The sequence below is a fragment of the Colletes latitarsis genome, chromosome 2 (assembly GCF_051014445.1).
Source record: "Colletes latitarsis isolate SP2378_abdomen chromosome 2, iyColLati1, whole genome shotgun sequence".
NCBI lineage: Eukaryota > Metazoa > Arthropoda > Insecta > Hymenoptera > Colletidae > Colletes > Colletes latitarsis.
Genome location: NC_135135.1, coordinates 20,181,964 through 20,205,727, shown reverse-complemented (window position 1 = coordinate 20,205,727; position 23,764 = coordinate 20,181,964). Strand labels below are relative to the sequence as shown.

At 41.5% G+C, this 23,764-nt stretch overlaps 2 protein-coding genes and 1 non-coding gene across 3 annotated transcripts in view; 2 read left to right on the top strand and 1 right to left on the bottom strand.

Annotated features, from left to right (window-relative positions):
* Nudc (nuclear distribution C, dynein complex regulator) overlaps positions 1–309 on the bottom strand; it is a 48,672-nt gene extending 48,363 nt beyond the window's left edge. Inside the window, exon 1 of the mRNA XM_076780726.1 lies at positions 92–309. Within this exon, the coding sequence (XP_076636841.1) occupies positions 92–166 (75 nt within the window). The 5' untranslated portion in view covers positions 167–309. The remainder of the gene's footprint in view (positions 1–91) is intronic.
* Positions 310–1,120: 811 nt separating this feature from the next.
* Positions 1,121–1,192, top strand: Trnap-ugg (transfer RNA proline (anticodon UGG)). The gene has a single exon. It is a non-coding gene; the product is annotated as a tRNA-Pro (tRNA).
* Positions 1,193–2,048: 856 nt separating this feature from the next.
* The window catches only part of LOC143349272 (solute carrier organic anion transporter family member 3A1-like), a 45,267-nt gene continuing 23,551 nt past the window's right edge, over positions 2,049–23,764 (top strand). Inside the window, exon 1 of the mRNA XM_076780385.1 lies at positions 2,049–2,327. The gene's annotated coding sequence lies outside the window, so the exon portion shown is untranslated. The remainder of the gene's footprint in view (positions 2,328–23,764) is intronic.

Sequence of the window (23,764 nt, the reverse complement as noted above, 5' to 3'; positions counted from 1 at the left end):
ACGTTTCATAAATGATCTAATTTATTTTAAAAGAATACGTTCCGTGAACGTACGAGTTCCTAACCTAAACCGGCAACGTAATGGCACTCACCTCTTGTACACCGCCCTCGTGTTGCTGAGTCATTGCCAGCAGCATTCCGTCGAATTTCTTCTCGTTTTCCGACATCCTGCTCCAAATTGTACAGAATACTAATTACCGTGTTCCAAATAACAGACGTTAAATGCTCTCACTGACGTTATAAACCAGCACACTTTGTTGCTACACCACGTTTCTACTGGTTTCCGCTCGTGCAATCTCGTGAATTATCGACCAAACATGCTCGTTGGCGGTGCACATGGAGCCCTCTGACACAATAAGTACGCATCGCTCTGAATGCTCCGCTAATGATCTATAGATCGTTTTATGTGCTGCAATAAAATGAAATCCAATCGTTTCGTTGTTTCTAGAAGCGTAATGTTCGTACATTGAAAAAATCTCTGCCATGACCAAACATATTTTATTTGCCAGATTCTTCTTGAATTGTCTTATTTGCTAATAAAACGAGTTCTCGAAGAATCATCGTTTACACGTGAATCGATAGTACATTCTAAAATCAGCTCCGAATTTTCAGGTCGGTATGGCAGTCAGATTCGGCCGCAAAAGTCCATAAGGTGATAGATCTACTTGTATACCTCGTCTGTGGTGTAAGGTCTACTCATATACATCGTCTTTGGTGAAAGGTTACTCGTATACCTCGTCTGTGAAAAGAGTAAGTCACAATAAAATTGTGTTTCAGTCGATAGTATAACCATCATCCGGTATGTTTATATAGTCGTACTCTTATTTATCTATTGAGGTTATGAACTGACTAGTTTTCATTATATCATTTTATAGTATATACTTTTACGTAAAAAATTTATGTTTCATTCGTATATAAGAATAAAGTATACATATTTATATAATAATGTCTATTACCGTTCAATTTTGTTCAGCAATTTTATAACATATCAGATGTTGACAAATTGATTTCCTGCCAAATAATTAGTATTCCATATTTATAACTATATAATTTCATTTGTAATTAATAATCGTTATATAATTTGTGATATATGTACAAAATTAGTAAACGTTCTAACATGAGGCCTCTTGGTCTAGGGGTATGATTCTTGCTTTGGGTGCAAGAGGTCCCGGGTTCAAATCCCGGAGGGGCCCTGTTTTTTTATTTTTATAAATAAAATTTCTACTTTCGATTACAGTCGTCGTACTTACAAAATGTGTGTGAAACATTTTTCCGTTTAAATATACAAGTTATATGCGTAAATTAATCATCTTATCTGTTAACGTAAAAACATCGTTTTGTTAATGGTAAATTGCCATAAAATATAGTGCAGTATCGAACTTATCGTATACATTTCGTTTCAATTTCATAAATTGGGTCGCTTATATCTTTATCTAAGCGATGGTGCTCTATCATCGAACACACAAAGTTCGCAATTAGTGTCAAGTTTCAAGTAAATATTGATACTATTCTTCTATTAATCATAGAACGAGGAAAGAAACGTATCACGATATTTGACGCCAAATGCACGTATGTTTAACCGATAGGTATATTAAAGAAGGATAAAAATGATTATTTGCATGCATGTACATAATACTCTTCCTGTAATAATTTTCTTTGTTTCAGTACTGCAGGAGCAAACATATTAGTTATTAAAAAAGAGAATCATGTACTTTTATTCTAAAAAAGGGAAATCCGACAAATTGTGACAACGGAAGCCATAAGATGACATTTTCTTTTTTGACTACATTCTTGAACACGTAGAATGTTTAATTAGTGATATTTTACTTTGAAAAAGTTTATGAATATTTGATAAATATCACTAAGTATGCGAAAAAGCTGTATAACTCCTTGCCAAAAAATGATTGGAAAGGATCTAAAAATAACTAATTCATAGTAGAATTCTTTCGCAATGTATCGACAGTTCCTATAACAGGTTCAAATTGCGCGCGGTATGATTTCCTCCTCCCGAGAAAATTAAAATGGCGGCAGAGTTAGTGCGCATGCACGAGTTCCTCAATGGTCGGGCAAAAACACAGCTGGTCTATGATCTCCGAAGCAAGCTGACGGTCGAACGCTATCAATGTGATTTTCGTGAAATTCTTACCGATCTACCGGTCAGATCGCGAGGTCAAGGCAAGCTTGCGCGGCAATTCGGTTTAGTGCTCGACTGGTGTTAATGAGTGTGTTTAGATGTATGCAAAACTCGGTAATCGCGGTGTCACCACGAGGATTTTTCACTGCCCTGGATACAAAGGAGTTTCGTGAGGTGCTTCGAGCGTCCTTTCGGTGAGCTTACGACCGATTCTATTCAATAATCCGCCTTCGACGCGGGTCCTTCTTTCGCGCGTGTTGGAAAAGTTTCAACCTATCGACGAAGCCAAGTGACCTTTTTCGTTTTACCCGAATCGCCTATGTCGGGCGACGACAAAATTTCGTGCGATTGCCAGTTCCCCGAGCCCCGATCCGGCAGAAACGTGAACCGAAAGACGCGAAACTCCATCGCGTTATCGGCGGTTGCGAATTTTCGAGACGATTCTCTCGCGACGGAACGTTCCACGGATCAAGAAAACGTCCAGGGATAATGCGTGTGGCGTGTGCAGCATCTTTGGAAATAGGTCAGAAGAAACTTTTCGTAATTTCTGGGCAAGATTTCCGGACAGGTATTTATCCGCCTGTTGAGAGAACGATTGTTATCGTGCGTTATCTTTCGTTGCTCCGCTTGCATAGGGCAGCCCCTCGAACTCGAGTGAACCGTCTTTGTTATCTCAGACACCGTAGGGATCGTACGTCTCTTTCTGAGATTTGTATCTTTGTTACGCAGCATACGTGCGCGCCGATGGTAAACATCGCGAACGGGAACCTTCCGACGTCGCGGCTTCCATTGGCAACCAGACACGTAGCTCGAAATTTTAATCTTTCCCGGCCGAGAGCAAACTCTCGTTAATGTTTCGTCGTGTTTACGTAGAAACGCCAGCTGTGCCATAATGCCCCGCGGATAACGTTATCATCCCTGCGTCGTATCTGAACCGAGGTCTTGAACCCCGGCGTCTCAGAACTATTTTTGTATCTCTCGTTGCTCTCTGTCACCGTGGGCCATCGACGAAAGGAATCCGGCTGTTGTCGAGCGGTGCTGCAGTCCTTAGGACTCTGACCTTGCCCTATGCAAAACGATACCTCGCGTACGTCCGTGGTTATAATCGGTGTACCAATTAACGGACCGACAACTCGCTGTGTCTCGGCTTAATTAGTCGGATCACGACGACGAGCAACGGGCCCGGTCGTAGACAATTTTTGCATAATCATCTATCGTGGAATACAAAGTACAGTGTACGGGACGTTCCACAGGAAAAAGAAATGAAAAACGAAAATTAATTATAGCACGAAATATTTCACGACCGACGAATAGTGGTGAGCTTTTTTATTGGTTATCCGTTCGTGTAAAATTTTTCCCGTGTCCGGCATCGGTCGACCATCGTCGAGGGCACGATAAATTTTTCGGCTTGAACCTGTCTTTCTCTTTGTCTTCTTCGGTCCCTCGCCGTATCGATGCCCGTTATCGTTGAACTTCGAACACGCTTACTCTCGATTTTCAGTTTTCCAGCCATCGATCGACGTGTACACCTATTATCCATTGCGGCAGAACGCTTCGGCTGCCGATACTGCACAACGATCCGTGAACTTACACGGGCACAAAACCGAAACGCGGCGTACGATCGTCGATATTCGAAACAAAGGGTTGCGCCGGGCCTGCCGCCGCGTCCTTTGGACATGTTAATTTTCGAACGTGCAGCTGTTACCGTTCGATATGACTTCTCTGTGCCGGGTAATTAACCGCCGTTAAAAACGCCACGCTCCCCGGCCCGTCGCGCAAGATTGGAGTATCGGGTTTCGCGTTCGATCCGGTTTCCATTGGTCCTCTCGTTTCTTTTCTCGCAAAAATTCAAACAAATCTCACGCATCGACGACAACTCGTGACTATATTTTAGGTTATAGTGGACTCATCGATGCAAAGAATATTTTATACTTTACGACGTATTCTTCGCGTCGATGGTAACAAATAATAATAATAAATTCAGAGAACCGTCTTTTCGCGCGATAGTTAGATTAGGTTAGGGTTTCGCGTTCGATCCGGTTTCCATTGGTCCTCTCGTTTCTTTTCTCGCAAAAATTCAAACAAATCTCACGCATCGACGACAACTCGTGACTATATTTTAGGTTATAGTGGACTCATCGAAGCAAAGAATATTTTATACTTTACGACGTATTCTTCGCGTCGATTGTAATAAATAATAATAATAAATTCAGAGAACCATGTTTTCGCGCGATAGTTAGGTTAGGTTAGGTTAGGGTTTCGCGTTCGATCCGGTTTCCATTGGTCCTCTCGTTTCTTTTCTCGCAAAAATTCAAACAAATCTCACGCATCGACAACTCGTAACTATATTTTAGGTTAAAGTGGACTTATCGAAGCAAAGAATATTTTATACTTTACGACGTATTCTTCGCGTCGATTGTAATAAATAATAATAATAAATTCAGAGAACCATGTTTTCGCGCGATAGTTAGGTTAGGTTAGGTTAGGGTTTCGCGTTCGATCCGGTTTCCATTGGTCCTCTCGTTTCTTTTCTCGCAAAAATTCAAACAAATCTCACGCATCGACGACAACTCGTGACTATATTTTAGATTATAGTGGACTCATCGATGCAAAGAATATTTTATACTTTACGACGTATTCTTTGCGTCGATTGTAATAAATAATAATAATAAATTCAGAGAACCGTGTTTTCGCGCGGTAGTTAAGTTAGGTTAGGTTCGTTCCTTTGCGATGTAAGTAGCTGTCAATTCACAAACGAATTTATTGACCAACCTGGCGTATCTCGTCTGTGGAGTTAGGGTACGTGGCTCGTAAAAAGTTCTGTCTTTACGCGACGGACTACTTGATCCCCTGTAAGGGATATGTCACTAGGGAGGACGCAAAATATTACGAAAAAGAACAAGTTTTACGGTTGCTGTAGGAGCGAAAGTGGAGAAACATTCGGATCTTTTTAGCGAAAGAAAAATCGCAATACAGAGTAGATGTTTGCATTGGCATATATTTTCATTGAATGTACAGGGTGATTTAGGTAACTAGAGCAAGCTGTAATTCTTGTTTTTACTCGAATCCCGCGATGGGGAACATCTTGAGATGGTATAACTTTTTTACTGTTACCACGGTACAAGTGCATATTGCACTTGCTCCTGTTTTGCAAACAGAATCATCTCTTTATCGTTATGTACATCTTCGTTACGAGAGAAAAGTAAAGTTAAACAAATCCTTATGTACTACTTAATTTACTAAAATATTATTTATACAATATACAGGGTGTTCAGCAACCCCTGGGAAAAATTTTAATGGGAGATTCTAGAGGTCAAAATAAGACGAAAATCAAGGATACTATTTTGTTGATTGAAGCTTCGTTAAAAAGTTATAGAAACATTTCCGGCCACACAGTATATTTTCGGTGAAGAATTTTTTTCTCGAAAGTGCGTACGATTTCGAGGGTATGTCTATTCACCAAAAATTATTGCAATTGACCCCCGCAACCGAAAATAATTTTTTTGGAACGATTTGAAAATTCTTTTTTTCCCGAAAAATTTCAGTTCAAATTTCAAAAAGCATTGATTTTCATCTTATTTTGACCTCTAGAATCTCCCATTAAAATTTTTCCTAGGGTTGGTCGAACACCCTGTATAAAACTGGTAATTATGAAAAAGAGTGTGAGATATAATACAAAAATATAACATTGATAAAATATTGATTAATAGGTCCCGTGCGGGTCAACCAAGAATATTAAATAACAGAGAAAACACGGAATTGCAGGAACGTATTGGGAAAATATTTATGCAGAAAAACAGTTCGTCGAATGATCGGGTCAATCGGTTATTGCGATCTAGTTTTCAAAAAAAAAAAAAAAAGATTTCTATTGACGAACGAAGTTGATGAAATTTAATCGACTTTGCTGCAATATATCATGCTGAATCTACAAAACGTGTGCATATTAATAAATATACGTGATATGGTTTTTCTGTTTTAGAGATAACAGAGATCTTTGACTGAAAAATAATCGAGGCTATCAAGTTATGTTGATCACCGGTAGTAACGAAGAAATGGCCGTGAATAAGGATCGCTTTGAAACGTTGCAATTAGTCGACATTGTGTTACGATGATTTTTCACGTTATATGCGAATCTGTTCGTTACATTTTATTTATAAGAATTGTCTCGAAGCTGAGGATATATGTGTTCCCGACGGCTATAAAATTCGTTGACGTTTACACGCGAACCATCCGTACACCGAGGAATTCAGCTTTTATCTTTATTACACGATAGCCACGCGGTATACAGAAATTTTCGAAATACAAATTTATCAATGAAAATGTTATCATGTACGCTAAGAACGTACAAAATCTTTTGTATATTTTAATGATTTATATATATATTTTTGTTTGACACGGTGATTCAAATTATTGTGCATCTAGCATCTAGCATTTATTTGTTAATGGACTCATCAGTAAAGCTTTTTAGTAGGCCCTGCCTTAGACGACTGGAATACTAGGAAGTCGGTCGAAAAATGTGTATAGCAACCGAGGGGTCGGTCGAGCGCTTGTGAGAGCACGACCCCTCTGGTGGCGAGCATGGGAAGCCACATTATGTAGAATAATTTCGAAAATACGTAACCTTCGTAATTATGAAATTTCTCGGTGTTACAATCCGAGTATGCTTTGTAATGAATAATTTACAATACGAAAGATATAAAAGGCAACAGATGGAGGAGTAACCCAGTTTAACATCAGCACGTTTGTCGTACTTTGTAAATAATATATACGTATTGCTTTATTCATAGTTTCACTTCTGTATTCATTACTAATTAACTCAACCCAGATCTACAGACATTAGTGTGCAAACTATTTATATTTATTTGGTCAAACGCGTCTATTTCCGGAATATGTTCAAAAATAATTTTATACGGTCTACTATGCGCATAGTTTAGCGAAGAAACATCAATAAACAATATTTTTCTTCGAATGTTTACGAGTCCCATTCCGCTAGTGCCAGACTGTGTGTTTTTATCGTGTTTTTTATTGCTGGTGCACACCCCCAACAAAGATTGAACTTCTGTGTATCGGGTGTCCCAGCAAATGATGCTTTCTGAACCGTAAAGTCAGAAGTAAAATGTAAATGTAAATAGTAAATAGTAAATCTCTATTCTGGGGAGATTAATGCCATAAATCGATCGTGCACTTCGTTGAACAAAATTTATAGCCTTTTTTCTTTCTAGAAGTTTTTAAACGCTTAAGAAGTCAACGGAGAGTATTTATTGCTACTTCCTCGTTTCTGGAAAAAAAATTCGCTGCGTTTTCGTTCGCGTAGTATTTGTGTCGACGAGTCAGTTTTATTAGTACTATTAAAAGCTGGCGGCCGCGACTATTGCCTTGGAAACCCGTCGAATCGCTTTCGAGGGTCGTGTGACCGCGTAACTTCAGCGTACAAAAATAATTCTCGTTTCGACGTTAACACAAAGTCTTGAAGCATTAATGGCACCATTAAAAATCCATCTGTAAGAAAACTATTCAGCAACGAATCTGGAAGATCGAATAAGCGTAATTAAGAAGTATCGAGCCTTCAATTCCTGGAACAGGCATCTCCCTCGCTAACTGTCGCGGCACGGTCTCGAGCTTGCGACAATTATCGAGACATCTGGTGTATTTTGAAAGTGTAATTTCTTCTTTTCACACAATTCTCATTCCTTGATCAGGCACTTGGTAACAAAAATTATTTATTTCATTACGAAAATATTCTTGACCTCGCGGAGCACGCTTTGCGAAATGTCGCATCAGTTGACTCGAACAGAATGTTTTTATTATCGCTAGCGGCTTGCCGCATCGAATAATATTTGTATCTGGAACATCCATTTCGTCAGCAAAGAACAGCAGAGGACGTCCGTTGGTATATTACGCGGTTCTCTCCTTTCATAGAGGACACAACACCTACGCGAGTCGAGTATAATCCATCTTCCCGCGGTAGAATACGATCGCGAGGATCGGCCCAAGCTGTAAGAAAGAATTTCAAGGGCTCCGCTCTTTTACGGAATCAAGTACGAGCAGGGAACGCGGACTTTTCCTTTCACAAAGCACCGCGTTACATATCACCGCGAAGGGAACAACGATTTCTACTCGCACTAAGAAATACAATTACACTGACGGGAAAAAAGAATAGGAAGAAATCGAGGATACTCTCTGACCGTTAATTAGGCGTCTGGTAGAAATTTTAATCGTAAGGAATCATCGTTACTTCGACCACTCGTGCGTGTACATACGTTTCAAAGTCCTCTCTTCGTGTCTCGTTGTAAGATCAAAATTAAACGTTTTGAAACGCGTGTAGTAATTAGGCATTGCAAAAAAGTAACTTCGATATGCATCGATTACGAGAGATGTACAGTTTCTTTTCTTTTTTTTTTTAGAAAGAAGAAGGCCTTGTTTTAGTTTTCCTATTACGAGCAAGAGAATTATTACATAAACGTGGCTGTAGCGGACCGTAGTTTGCAACGAATTACTTTCTCACCGTGCAGCCCAGAAATTTAATATTTCACTGTCACGCCTATCGTTGATCAAATTTGTCGGACATAATAAATCGCTTAGTTGTAAAATACGAATGTATAGGGTGTTACGGTGACGCGGGATGAAACGTGGTTGACAGAGTTCGAAAAAGCGAATGCTAATGTCCGAATAAACGCTTGTTAATATAAACACAGCGAATCGAGCAGTTTTCAGAAGGAAGTTGACAATTTTAACGAACACTTTCGTTCAAGTTCGCGTCTATGATTCTAAAAAGTCGAACGCGATAGCGCGTGAAAAATAATTAATCATAAATTTTTCCATTTCGAAAACAGGTGTAGACGGCCACGGACTCGCGCGGTACAAGTTTAATGGCCAATTAGCGACCCATCGTACGCAAACGTTTTGCTCGATGGAGAATACCGCGGTAAAAACGTAATTACCAATTAACCGACGGTTACAACTCGTAATTTCGATCTTCAGTTTTCAATTTCGAGTGTTTCGAGATATTCGAGGTTGAAACTTTCTTTTAATTACAGAGCTGTCATATTTTACTTTCGTTAAGAAACGCAAGAATGTTATAAAAAAAAAAAAAAATTTCGAGAGAGATTAGTACTTCTCGATTTCAAAGTAATTCGTAACGAAAGCGTGGATTCATGGTGAAAGAGATACGCGGTGCAATTTAAAAAAGGAGCGCAATTGCAATTTTCCGGTGCATCGTTGCACGTAAGAAGAAAGTGAGGTCATAGTAAGATCTTATTATACCATTCAACGTTTCCCTCTACTATTTGCTTCTATTTTAAAAGTTTTCAATGACTCACACTAACCTAACCGGAGTGGGTCGCTCGAGCATCCGACGCGTCTGTTTTGCTCCCGACGATGCAATTAGTTTTCGAGTTACGGATAGTTAATGGTTATTCTTTACGATATTTATGAGCAATAACATCGATTGTGGTACTTTAGCGCGCAGATTTAGCTCCCCATGAATTTCTGAAACGCTCTGCATTTTCCGTGAGAGCAGACCAACGTTATTCCGTGCGACGAACGTTTCCGACCGCGCCTAAAAGTGTTCCACGGACGTATATTTAACACTCGATTGCACGGGTGCTATTCGCGTTCCCAGATGACCGACTCGCGGGGACAAATGAATCGGCTGTTCGCGAAAAAATATTCATCGCGGGTCGATAAACCGTCGGGTGGCGAAAAGCCCCGTTAAAATCGTAAAAGTCAGCGTACTCGCAGGCGAAATGGTAAATCGTACCGTGCGCGGGATAAATTATTCGGTACGGTGCTGAGAACGTTTCTTACAGTTTGCAGATATCCCGTCGGGTAATCGATTCAACGCCGGCTCTTTTCTGCGCTGAAACTGTTGCGCTTCGATTCACCAAGTGGTAAAGAATCGTAATTAACGAGCATTCGGGGGGATATTCTCTTTCTTTTCCTCGCGTATCCAGACGTTTTTTACTCTCGATCGGATGCAACCCGAGTTTTTCCTTTGTACTAATTACTATTAACCCCCTCTCCTCGATCAATAATTGAAATAGTTCTTTGGAAAAATGGCACCACACGTTAACGTTTCGCACATTTTAGAGGATGACGGAGAAAACCCGTTTTTAACTTAATTGCTGCGACAGTGGTCAATATTTGTTCGTTTTAATCTACTAAGGAGGAAATGGATTCGTTAACTACTAATTAACATCGTACTTACCACGATTCTCTTCAAAGGTATCAAATCAAGATTCCGATTTAAAAATGCTTCGGGGTCTCCGGTAATCGAACCCCGGTGTACCGCGTGGGAAGCTCAGCCCACTGTCGCCAAGCCAAACAGCTACTTAGTAACTGGTGTGAATAAAAGTTCACATAAGATAACGAATATTTAAAAAGTTATCGTTAGATATGTATCAAATAGTCGACACCTTCGAATTAATATCCTCGCGATATTCAAAGTTAATTATACGAATTATTGTTTGCCCGGGTTTCGAGAGTTTCGAGTGCCCCCGAGTCTAGTTAATTCGATTCGTCGTTGCGTATAATTCCCATCGATTCGCGAGGACGTTTGCCTCGTGGCTGCGAGCGGCAAATCGGTTCCCATAGACCTAACCTAACCCAGCGCGGGAAAAATTCTTGATGAATTGTTCGAGACGTGTTCAGAAGCATACCAGTTCCAGATACACGTGTGCCCAACGGAAAGCATTATGCTTGTTGCGTCATGCGAGCGGCTCCGTCGCGATCCACGTGAGTTTAATATCCTAACCTCGTTTCGGTTAATTACTCGTGATTAGCCTCAAGACAATCTGAACTAGGTCTCGCGGCTCAAACTCCTCCCATGTCTTTGTGCGTCGACTCGTTCGAGTCTTTCGCAGCTCGTCATGCTGTGGATATAATTTTTTTTTTCTTTTTTTTTTAACGCGTGGCAACATCTGGCGCTGCTTACACGGCTGAATCGAACGCCGTGATACACGCGCGGCTGTGCGCGAAATCTGATAAACGAAAACGCTTCCGCGTTGCAACCAAGATGGCGACGATGGTCCATTTATTTCCAGATTATTAAACAGTCGCGGACGAAAAATGTCCGTATTCTCGAAAACGTTCTGGGGGGCGTTTTTCGTATTATCTTTATTCGTAAATAGGCTTCAACGAGATCGAACTCGATCGTTTCTCGACCGGATTAATGCATGATTCATCCATCATTGCAGCTCAGACGTTGCCCTGTGTGATTGCCACTTGTGCGGTTCGCTACAACGTTCTTCTGAGAAATGTTTTCCCGAAACCGACGATGTCGGAGAACACTTGTTCACATATTTTGAATAAGTAATGACGAACTTTTACTGTTGAGTAATCGACGAATTGTCGAACACGTGGCGAAAGATTATTTACTCAAATGGGACACGTTTCGATTAAAAGAAAGCGCGAATTAAATTTATGAACGAATAATATAAAATTTTTCTACATTTCTACTTGCCCCCCGTTGTTAAATTTCCGTGTACGCCACTGGTACGATAATGGCACGTCCGTTCGCTGGCTGATTCTCTGCCACGAACAGCGTGTGTAATTTTGTCATCTCCGACGATTTCCCGGAAAACATCTAGCGCTGTACACGGTTTGACTGACTGATGTTTTCGTCGCCATTAAAGAATTCGTTCGCTGTAGGAAGATTTCACGGGATCCCGTCGCGTCGCTGGTGTCCCCGAAACGAAATAAGGTTACCAGTCGACTGGAAATATTCGTGTTTCGTTCACGCTAATGGTGAATCGACATAACCAGCGGCGTGAACGGTGTTAGGCTCGGATGCGTATTATTGGCTACGTAATACGCACGCGGAGAAAGTAAGTAAGTTTGCCATAATTGACGATTTCCCCATTCCAGTGTGAAAGGAGGCTAAGGTCGATCGGTTATCGAATCGATAGGAGAGAGTGTCTCCCGCCTTTTTATTTAGGCTCTCTTCTTTCGTCGTTGCGTAACGGGGTCCATAGAGTTTTCGCGCGACAGTTTGTGCAACCGTCGTTGACACGACTGGTTCGAACGATAATCATAGACCGTGCTTGGGTTATTGTACAACCTTTCGTCGAGATCGTGTTGAATGGCAATACGACGGTGCCATAAAACCTGGAGCGTTGCAGTTTCGATGGAACGACCGGTTAGAGCGTACGTGGCCGTTTGGCGGTCAGTTGGAAAGATTTTCTCTATGATTTCAACGTCGAAATCGGTCAAGTGTACTACTTTTCCGCAAGATTAGTTGAATGACGGGTCGTTACGTCTACGGGGAACACAACGTATAGTTAAACAAGTTTAATAAGATCTTTGCGGCACGTAATAGCTTGACCGTTTGAGGTTAGATCATTCTCTAGACTTAGGGTCGGGCAATTTGTATCTATTTATGGATTTAAATCCTTCCGAAGAAAGAAACTATTTGTTAAAATTTCAAATCTAAAAATCTGTTATTGTTTTTTCTGGAAAGAAATTACTATGGAAGGATGACAAGGACCAATTCCAAGGATCTTGTTTAACTTTGCTATTCACGTAACTATCGTTGCAACTCGTCGTGTCGACTCATCCTATGACAAATCGTAGCTTCCGTAATAGACGGATACACCGAAGCTGCGAAATTTCATTTGGAATCTGATTCCTCTGAACGTTCCAACAGCTGTCTTTCTACAGCTTCCTCCTCGTTATCTGCGCCCCAGGATTTCTTTGATCGGTCGGCAGTTCTCGGAACTGCCGCCACGGAAGCATCCCAAGAAGCACCATTTTCCTCATCCGTTTCGTAATCGTGCTGTGCCAATGACGGCGGAGTTATTCTTACGTACAGGTTAGGTTGCTCGTGCAAGTTCCCTCTATCGATTTCTTGTTAGGCACAAATTGAAAGGACAATGTCAGCTTTTAGAGGCCATCTTGGACTCGAGTCCTCGCAGTCCTCGGTTAGATGGAATAATTTCAGCCTCTAATGAAAATTTAAATTGTCGTTGCATCCTCGCTGAAAAGTATTGTCTGGTTGAATCGGTTGAGCTTTTCAGGTTATGTGAAACCGAGTGGCCCCAATTCGTTTCTTTCTTTCGTAAACCAGAATTACGATAAGGATTCTTAAAAAGAAACCCAGACGCGATTCCGTGAATTCGTAACATGTCTAACCTTACCAACTGGAAAGATCCCCCTTTGAAGCCAGCGAAGCGTGAAAGACGACATTTAAAAAACGATGCGAGCTTAGTCTGCGACGATTTGTAGAAAAAACAATGCTCTTTTTCTCGTTCGTTCTCGCTCGTTCACGCTCGCTATCATTTTCTTCGGTTTGTCGACTGTAGACATCAGAAAAACGTAAAAACGACTCGTAGGCTCGACGATATCTGCTGCTGGTGTCGAATTTCGTCTTCGCAATGCAAAAGATGCCAACCTCCACGATGTGACTCTGAGTCACATTTGAACTTCGTACATAACCTTAAATCCTTTTCTATAATTCTTATATTCGCCTGTGTATATTTTATATTTCGTCCTGGACAGAAGTTGATCGTAGATAAGAGCTTAATTTATGAAAATTTAAAACGAAGAAAAGTCCTTGAATCAGACATTGAAAATGACAAGGTTTCGTCCCGGATCTGCTTGCAAATGGACAACTCCGCTGGAGGCCGCGTTCTGCGAGCCTTTCCAAGCTCCTCCGCGTCGTGAGTCGTTTTTGAAAAATGATGAAATTTTTTTAGCTGTATGAATATGCCAGCAGAGCTCGGGTCGTTCTTTTGCAACCAGCCCCGCCCGTAAAGTAGATTTATTGGACCAGGTGTTCACCCTCGAGCATCGCGTAGCAACTTTCTACAGCGTCTTCCCTGCACATTGTTGCAGGATAATGCGTACCTTTTCACCATCCACTTCTTGCCTCTTCCCATCTCTGGTCTCGGTATTCAACAATTTCAATGCACCTTCACCGTTACCGGAAGTTCCCGTCCGTGTTGTAGTAGTAACCGAAGCCAAACGATGATAAATTATCGTCTACCTTCGTGTCCAGCGGGGTCAGGTAATCGCGTACAGGTAATGCAGGGCTTGCAACCCGAAAATATATTGGTCTTTTTCAACCCGTCGCGAAGGGTGATTTACTGTGGCAGTCCTATCACCGTGGGCACACGTTCAACTGTTGCACAGCGTTCTGACGCGCGATCTAAACATACAAATTAATAATTAACAATTTCCCGTGAAATCTAATAGAAGTATTTTTTTTTTTTTGATAAACCCTAAACTGTAGAGAAGTTCGTTTTCGATTTATTTTCGTACGAGGAGTCGTCGCGTAGCACGGCCTCGCGTTACGAATCGTTGCGTGCATAGCAATCATCGTAAAATGACTACCGGCGCGTAAATCAAGCGCAAAGCTTTCGTCCAGTTTCCAAGAGGCCAGAACCGGCCCGAGGAATTTATGATTATGATTTTCGTCCACGTTGAAACGTTCGGTGCAGTTGCCAATCTCTCCTAGCTGGTTGGCGGGGGTGTGTTCCTCCCCCGCCTTCCAGGAAACTCGGGGCTGAGGACAATGGATCGAAGGATCGATGGATGGTAAATCTGAATCGAAAAATTGCCCTTGTTCCGTTTCGTTTCGTTCGTAAGAAAATAACCGCAATCGTTCCTGGACGTTGTATAAATTTGTCGGAACGGCGGCGATAAAATTGTAACCGTTACGGTAAAATGCAGTCGTGGCGGATGTATAGCTAACGTTGGTCGTCATTAAGGAAGATATATCGCCGCGCCATTCGTAAGAATAACAGCGACAAAATTAAATGCCCGCTGTACAAGTTTTCGCGTAAAACAAATTAATCTCCGAGCGTTTAAATTCTGTTCACCGTTGCCCCCGTGCTTTGATGTTTTCCTTGCGCTTACTTCCGGCTGCGAGGCAGTCGTTAAACCCGCGCGAACGGGGCTTCTGATATACTTTTTCTCTTAATTTACTCGATCATTTCGTCGTAAGTTTTTCGCGTTAAAATATATTTAGGATGTCTCTGGTAAGTTTTTCAACATTTTAGAAAATATATATCGTACGATTCGTATAAATTAACGCACAGGCCCGATGCAATTAGTTCACGCGTTTATTCCTAGTGTTTCTAGATTTAGAAAGACCTCGGACCGCTTCACTAATTTCAGTATGCATTCGACATCCTGTATACCTGTGATTTATATAAATCATTACCAGCAGATTGTGCTCGAGAATAGTTGCATGACAAAATAACACACAAAAATAGCACGCGACACAGTATCACAGTCAACATCATCACGCGACACGATATCACAAGCAAAAAGTGTCGCACGACGAATTGTTGCAGTAATTATTTATTATACTCTCGTGATTACCTTTACTTATTTGACTGGCGACTGTGTCCTTTCACTGTATATTATAGAAATATATCTGTGTCCGTATCACAGAGTGAAAGGGTGGTCGAGGAAGGGGAAAAAGCTTATTTATGCTCGACTCATTAGCCCTTTCACGCACACATTAGTCGGCCATGATATTTTGTAATATTTTTCCGCCGTAATATTATCCTGAGACTCTCGAAGATTTTCGAAACTCTCGAACAAATTTTCATTCTCGTTCCCGGGTAAAACAATTTTCAAATTTGCGAAATTTCAAAATTGCTCTCGATTTAGAAATGTTAGAATCCCGAAGCGTTATCGACCCAGTCGGGAAAACGATACGAGCGTGGAATGAAATAACATAGAAACGGGAAATGGGAAAAGAGAGAGGAAAAAGTAAAATATGGTAAGGTTTCATAAATAAACAACGATTCCTCTGAAAATCCCTATTAAAATTCCAACGACACGTAACAAGATGTATTTTCACTAGTTTCCGTCGCGTCAAAGAGATCGGTCCGACGTTCTGCTCGACTCTACCAGAAATTACGTAATTCCAGGAAGCGGGACGCGCGCTCGCGAACGTTCTCCGCAAAGAGAGAACGAGAAGTTGTCGAAAGCTATTAATTTCTCATCGTTTCGAAAGACTGAAGCGTTCTGGACCGAACAGGAGGTCCTCGCTACGTGTGTGGCCACCGTGGCACACGTGTGCTTCGAGGGTGAAACGCAGGGGTTGAAATTCTTACTGGTGAAATCACGTGGGAGGCCCCGCGAGTCTCGAATTATTTTTAAAACCGGAGGACACCGCGAACCAACGACATTTTTCTCTGCAAAGGTCGAACGGAAACCGCTTCCACTCCGGGTGACCCTCGCTCAATGGACGTAAACAAAATAGAACGCGTGCCAACAATATCGTCGTCGTGATTATTAATAAAAAAATCTAGTTCGAGCAATTTATTAAAACCATTTCGTTCACAAAAATTCGATTTATTAAATATGTTCGTATCATTCTTTTCTAAATTCCGCGCCATTTATTTATTCGTTTACCAAGCTGTAATTGGTTAGGCGGTTGAAAAAGAAATAAATTGGACAAACATTTGCGTACAGTAATGTATGTAGATAGCCTCAATTATCCGAGGCCGATTTTCTCGTGAATGTTAATATCGCCGGATACTGTGTGTATCTTTCTGTAACGAAGAGAGCCAACTACGTAAATGCAACCGTATTTTCGTTGAACTGACGTCGATACGATAAGCGAGAGGGCGCCCCGTTCGAACGCCTATAAAGCATTAAAAGGTTGGCAGAGCGCGGTGCATAATTTCGCCTGGCACCGCGAGACATTGCGATCAGGAATTAGCATTGTAACAGCATTATACAGAGCGTTCTGGCGCACGTCCAAAGGCACTGAAAACCCTTGATGGAGCGTGCCACGTACGAGAAGGAAAGCGAATAAAAGGTCGATCGCGTTATCGAGCCACCCGGACTCGGGGTTTCACATTTTTTTTTTTTTTTTTTTCTTTTTTTTTTATTATTATTTTAAACATCGACCAACGCTATCGAGAGGCACTCGGTTCCATTCTTCGTCCAAGTACGTCAGAGATATTCGAACGTCGCGAGCTCTTTGCTTCGATCAAGGACGCGAGTCATCGACCATACGCGGCTGATAAAGTAAATTTTTATTCCGGTCCGGTGTGGAACAGCTGTTGCTCCTTTCTTTTTATCTTCTCTTTTTTCCCCGCGTGAATCATCGACCTCGATAAACTACGTCACGCGGAAACGGAACGTCCAATCGCTTTTTACAGTTATATTCGTCGTTTCGCGAGTCCCCCGACTCGCACCGGATTCCACGACAAAATCATTATCTTATTAATTAACTGGCACGATCTCTTGGTAGAAGCAGAATCTCAAGGCTAAATGCGATAAGGTTATGTTTAAAATTATTGACGTTGATAAAGAAAGTCCATTCGAACGATTGTTTTTCATATTTTCACGCTGTAGCGACGTTTCTCGCGCTCGCCAACAGAGGGCTACGCTCTTGTCGCTCTCGCAAGCGCTTGACCGACTACCTATTCGTGTACATACGTTCCTCGACCGTCCACTGGAAGACCCATAAGGGAAACAAATGCTGTTTTGCTATGTTACTTGCTTCTTCCTACAAAAGAAGCATGTACGAGATTGTCCCCCGGCGTGGATCGATTAATTATCCGTTTCTCGGCTCCATATCGACCGTAACGAGCACGATACGCCGCAAAAAGGAGAAACGCGATTGTTTGTTCGGTTCTTTTATGTCCAGTTCCTATCGTAATTTCCTTTGATGGCCGTCTGGTTTTGTCGCTGGCCGCGAAGCATTAAGCCGGACCGATTTGTAGCACGTGTGCAAACACAGGTACCGAAGGTACGATTCTATCGATTGCCTTACAAATAGAACGACACGGCGGAAAGATTTGATGCAACAACGGTTATATTTGTCGCGCGTGGCGTTTACTTAGCACGGGATCGAAAGATCGGTAAATGGTCGCTCGACAACTTTATCGATCGGTGAAATAAAAAATATTAGATTTAATTACCCTGTAATAACAGAAACAATATTAGTAAGCATTGTGGCAAAGTTTGATTCAACGTTTCTATAGGTGTTTTGAAAAAGTGCATATAACTTAGGGTCAACCGCTACCGGGTCGGTAAAGTGTTAACAGAACCGCTATGCTTGTTTTTCGCACGTGAACTCGACGGGAACTTTTAATAAAAGCTATGGCACCGCGCCATTTAGCACGGTGATCAACTTCCCAACGATATTGTTTGTTCTCGGAATCTGCTCGAAACCGTCTGGTTTTTCCAGACAAAAGTTTGCCCATTTTTGCTACACCGGCGATCAAAAGTTCCACGTGTAAAAATGGTCGTAATTTGCCTGACTTCGATCGAATTTTACGAGGGATGTAATTTAAAAAAGAAAAAGTAATTCGTCTTGCTAAACACAATCGAAACGAAAGACGATAGATTTGCGGAGGAAATCCCCGCGAAACGGAACATCGAACCGTTACGGAGGCATTATCGCGGTCCTTATCCGATTCCAATAGACCAACGGAATTATACCTGTTTTCTCGTTTGGAGCCAATCTAATCCGCTTAACCTGCGCGAGATTCAATAAGGAGAACGGTCCGTCTCGCTTCCCCCGTTCCGAGGACGTTGACGCAAAGTCAAACGGTTCTTTTGTCGCGTCTGTACCGACGATTCCGATGAAAAACCGTATGAAAACGTTGGGGGAGCAAACTGATGCGTTCGCGCCTCTTGCAAATAGTAACGTTTCTCGACAAGAATTGTTCCAGTTTACGCAAAAACGAATTCAACGAGGAACGTACCACGGAAAAAGCCAGAAAGATTTTCCAATTCAAAGTTTCAAAGTTTCAAAGTTGGACTAAAATTCATCAATTCGAAAAAGCACATTGGACTCTATAGTAAAACGTGTACCTAAATATCTTGTCTAATTATAGATAAAAATATTTTTGCAATATGTTGTAACTTTCAAATGCCGGTCACCAGTGACCACCGTGGCAGTTTACACGTTATTAAAGATCGCAAGGCGTCCTGAATCCCGGTTTTTAACGTCCCTAGCGCAAGATCCGAACCGATAACAGGACACACGACACAGAGTATCGCGATTGTTCCGGGAAAGCACCTCCCGTCCGTCCACCGCGCGGTGACCAAGTGTATTTAGGATCCGCGATATATCTAGAAGCGTTCATACGCGTGACCTCGTTATCCTGCCCACGATTCTCTGCGGGCTCAGGTTTCCTACGGAGCGATTCCGGAGATTACGGTCTCGGCCCGATCTCACAGCAGAGAGACTGACCTCGGTCTCTTCCAGGTTGTAGGATCGCGCGAGACCTCAATTGTTAATTTCGTAAGAGGGCCGTGTTTCGATCTTTATCAACGACTGTGCATCAACATTCACAACGTGCCAGTTTTTCGAATTAAAACGCGTTACAAAAAATATATTTTAATTCCATAAGATACGAAACTTATTTTAAAAAATATACAGGTTTCTATGGGCCCTTGTTAAAAGAAAGTCGTCTTGCGAGGTTTATTAAATGGCAGAATATTTTTTTTTTTTTGTCTTAAAGTGAATAAAATATTTTTCTCCGTCTGGTCTAGATCACCTGATAGAACAGCATCTTCTCCGACTGAGAGACTTCAGTAATCCGTGTAATTGTGCCGGCGCGGCGCAGGGTCATCCGAGTGCGTGCCTCTGAAGGAACGATTTATATTTAGAGTCGCATCAAGCGTATCGTTTACGCGAGAAGTTCAGCTTTTAGTATCCCGCATAGTGATTCCGGTCCCCGTGTACCAGCCACTCACGATCCCGCAACACGGACAGCATTTCAAATAATCCTTGTACAGGGAAGGTTCGTGGAACGTCCCTGATTCGACGTTAGTCGACTCTTTCAAGAGCAGTAGATGGTTATCGAACGACCAACGAACGTTTCCTTTCGAAATAATGCTCTTTGGACCGGTGGTCACGTTCCCTGGACGATTCGGGGAAACGATCTAAATATCAAGGAAAGGGATTATTGCGTATTTAAGGCGATGGGAAACGAAGTGGCTTCGAAAGAGAGCAGGGAACAATTATTCGTACATTATAATGGTGATTCGCTAAATAATAAAAAAATTTGTATTTGGTATAACTTCACTTTTTCATATACTAGGATATTCAAGGATTTATATTTTAATAAATTAAGAACAAAAATTGTCGACGATCAACGTTGGTACATTGGAAACAGTGGTTCCCGTCTAATCACCGAAGTGAAGCATCATTGAGCGGCGTATAGCACAGGATGGGTGACCGCTTGGGAAAAAACCCACGTACTGTTGATTTTTAAACTGTTTATATTATAATTGATATTAAAAAAATAAATTACTAGTGTGTAATAAACGTTTGGTAAAAGTAAATGGACAAAATTCATAAGAAACAAGTTCCTTTCATTTATACCGACTCACCATTATATTGTACGAATACGAGTGGGAGTAACTGTGTATAATCGGGTGTATACATATGTAAAGCACTTCGCTGGTGAACGAATCCACGAGTATTGAAAAAAGTGTCAGAGGATAATAAAGTTTAATAAATTATCCTACTCGAAATAGTCACGGTTGTAAAGTTCGTCGATAGAGACGTCCTTCCAAAGATGGTCTCTCAGCTTTGAAGCGATCTTCGGAGAATAGCCTGGAAAAATTAGGGGCATTCGACGCAGGGGATTGACTTTGACGCGTATTAACGCGACAGGGGATCGACGAGGAGAATGAAAGTGACGTTAGGTACTAATTATATCGTCGTTCCTTGCCGTAGAATAACAGCTATGACGTACTTTGTACCCTAGCGTTTACGTCCATTGAATAGTAATTTTTACTCGAAGCGACGCTCATCGATGCTGAAGGCGCGTTTTGTTGCTCGTAATTTTAAGCAGCCATCCGTATCGTCGATTCTGATACGACGTTAATTAGTTCTTTGCATCCCAGACGAAGAAGACACTAATTTATTATGGTTTCTAATTATTTACATCCTGAATGTAAAACGATTAAATTGTTTTCATTACCAGTCTGGAAAAGTTGTTCCAGTTCAAACCATTGTAATTACGATTGCAACGAATATAACAACATTAATTTTCTCTCGCTCATATTGAATACCATTAAAATTATATTTTCCCCAAGCTAGCACGGTGTATTCTCAAGGTATCCTTTTTTTTATCGGAGCTTGGTTCCATCGCGAAATAAATCGAGATCGAGAATATCTGACGCAGCTATTCCGCGTATTTACTTAGGGAAAAGAGGAATCGATATTTCAAACATTATCCCATTGTAACGAGCGTTCGGCATAGGCGAAGTAGTATTTCCAAACGGTTCGAGTGTTTCGTTCGCGAGCCATCGTTTCACGCGTTGCTGCGCCCTTCGCGTTTACATAATTAAACGTTCGCCGAATTATGCGCGTATCGAACCAAATAACGCATCAAAAGTGCCTTAACGAGATTACGCGATGGGTATCGCCGTGCGTACACGGAAATTGGATCAACCGATTGCTGATAATGAGCCGACGACGCGTTTACGTAACTAAAAAGATTGTCGTTAGACGACCGTGTCGCGTCTTTTCCTTAGAGGATTCACTAAGTCGTCTGTCTTGGTTATATCATCAAATTCAATTATTATATTATTATATTATGGCCTCTTCCGTTGCACGGCCGCCCGAAAGTCCAATTCAGTTTCTGCATTATTGTATAACGAAAGAAGACATTTTTCGTGCACATTAGAAAATATTTTTGTATGTACTTTGACTTCTCAAAAATCGAAGGGGGTAGGTGGACAAATTTTACGGCGAAATTAAAAACTTTTAAATCGTTCTGGAAAAATTATTTTTCGTTGCAGGGGTCAGTTAGAATCATTTTTGGTGAATAGACATACCCCTGAAATCCTACGCATTTTCGAAAAAAAAATTCAGGAAGGTGGACAAATTTTTCGACGGAAAAAAAAATTTCAAATCGTTTTGAAAAAATTATTTTTGGTTGCGTGGGTCAATTACAATCATTTTTGGTGAATAGACATAACCCCGAAATCCTACTCACTTTCGAGAAAAAAATTCAGGAAGGTAGACAAATTTTTCGGTGAAATTAAAAAATTTCAAATCGTTTTGGAAAAATTATTTTTAGTTGCAGGGGTCGATTACAATTATTTTTGATCATTAGACATACCCCCGAAATCCTACCCAGTTTCGAGAAAAAAATTCGAGTAGATGTGAAATTTTTCGACAAAATTAAAAAATTTCAAATCATTCTGGAAAAATTATTTTCGTTTGTAGGGGTCGATTACAATCATTTTTGGTTATTAGACATACCTTCGAAATTTTACCCAGTTTCGAGAAAAAAATTCAGGAAGGTGGACAAATTTTTCGACGGAAAAAAAAAATTTCAAATCGTTTTGAAAAAATTATTTTTGGTTGCATGGGTCAATTACAATCACTTTTGGTGAATAGACATACCCCCGAAATCCTATGGAGTTTCGAGAAAAAAATTCATTACCGAAAATATAACGTGTGGTCAGAAATGTTCCCCAGAAATTTCATGCGTATGTTTAAAAAATCATAACATCTGAACAGATTGGAGGATTTTAATGTTTCTAGGTGCAAACAATGCGTATTAATGGAACTCTAGAGAAATTTAAACAAGTTCACAGAGTTCGATGTCGCAGTGCTGATGTTTGCTGTAGAACCTAATAGATCAAAGAGGAAAAAATTAGTAATCTTTGGCGTCGACAGTCTCGCGCGGTGAATGGTCCGCGACGCGGCGCGCCGTCGGCGTAATTTCAAAGCGGAATTAGTCGTGCGATCAGCCACAGGTCAGCAGTCGCGCTCTATACAGGTAGTTTTATAGGCAATCATTAACAACTGGAAGTCGCGTCGGACTGTGGCAGCGGAGCATACTTGCCATCGCGGTGATTTATCGCAGAGTCAATATGCCCGGTGACCCGGGGATTGCGTTCGTTTCGGTACATAGAACAGGTATACGATTCAGTCTATATAAAGCTGTGCAGGAGAGGGGCGAGGGGAGGGGAGGAGCGTCGCATTATATTTTTCTGCAGTACCGTATAGCGGTATATTATTGCAGTGCCAAAAGTTTCCGGTCGCTCGTGTGCATACCGGGTGTCCCGATGCGACCCACGTGTCCTTTGGACACGGAACGATGGATCCCGTCGACGAAACTTTGGCGAAACTTCTCGGGACCCTGGAATCTCCGTGGTTCCCGTAATTAGAGAAGTTTTCTTTGCTCCGCGAACCAATTATAATCGTCGATCACGAAACGGTCGTATTCGATCGTGCCAGCGATCGTTAGGCCCCCCCCCCCCCCCCCCCCCCCCCGACAGATCCTGTTCCGTTTGGAATTTTATCGTCGCGTCGATAGGCTCGAACGGAGACACCGCTCGACGAAAGTAACAATCGCTCGGCGACTCTTAACGAGGGTGACAGAGGCGATTTCACGTACACTCTTATTTAACTCTCGTTAGCCTGCCAATCCCACCCGCGGAATCGTTTCCTAATCGCGTACTAATTGAACGTCAAAAATATGAGAGACAGGTGTCAATTCGCGAACCGACACGAGGCAATTACCAATCTTAACCGGAAAGCAATTAAAAAGTATAACTCTTTCGGAGGTCGAAACTATCAAACGGAACTAATATATGTATGCAACTATCGTTATTAACTGTAGTTCGAACCTACGTACTAATTGGCTTTAGAACAGCTGACGCAAGTCGGGGTAAACACAATGCACACGTG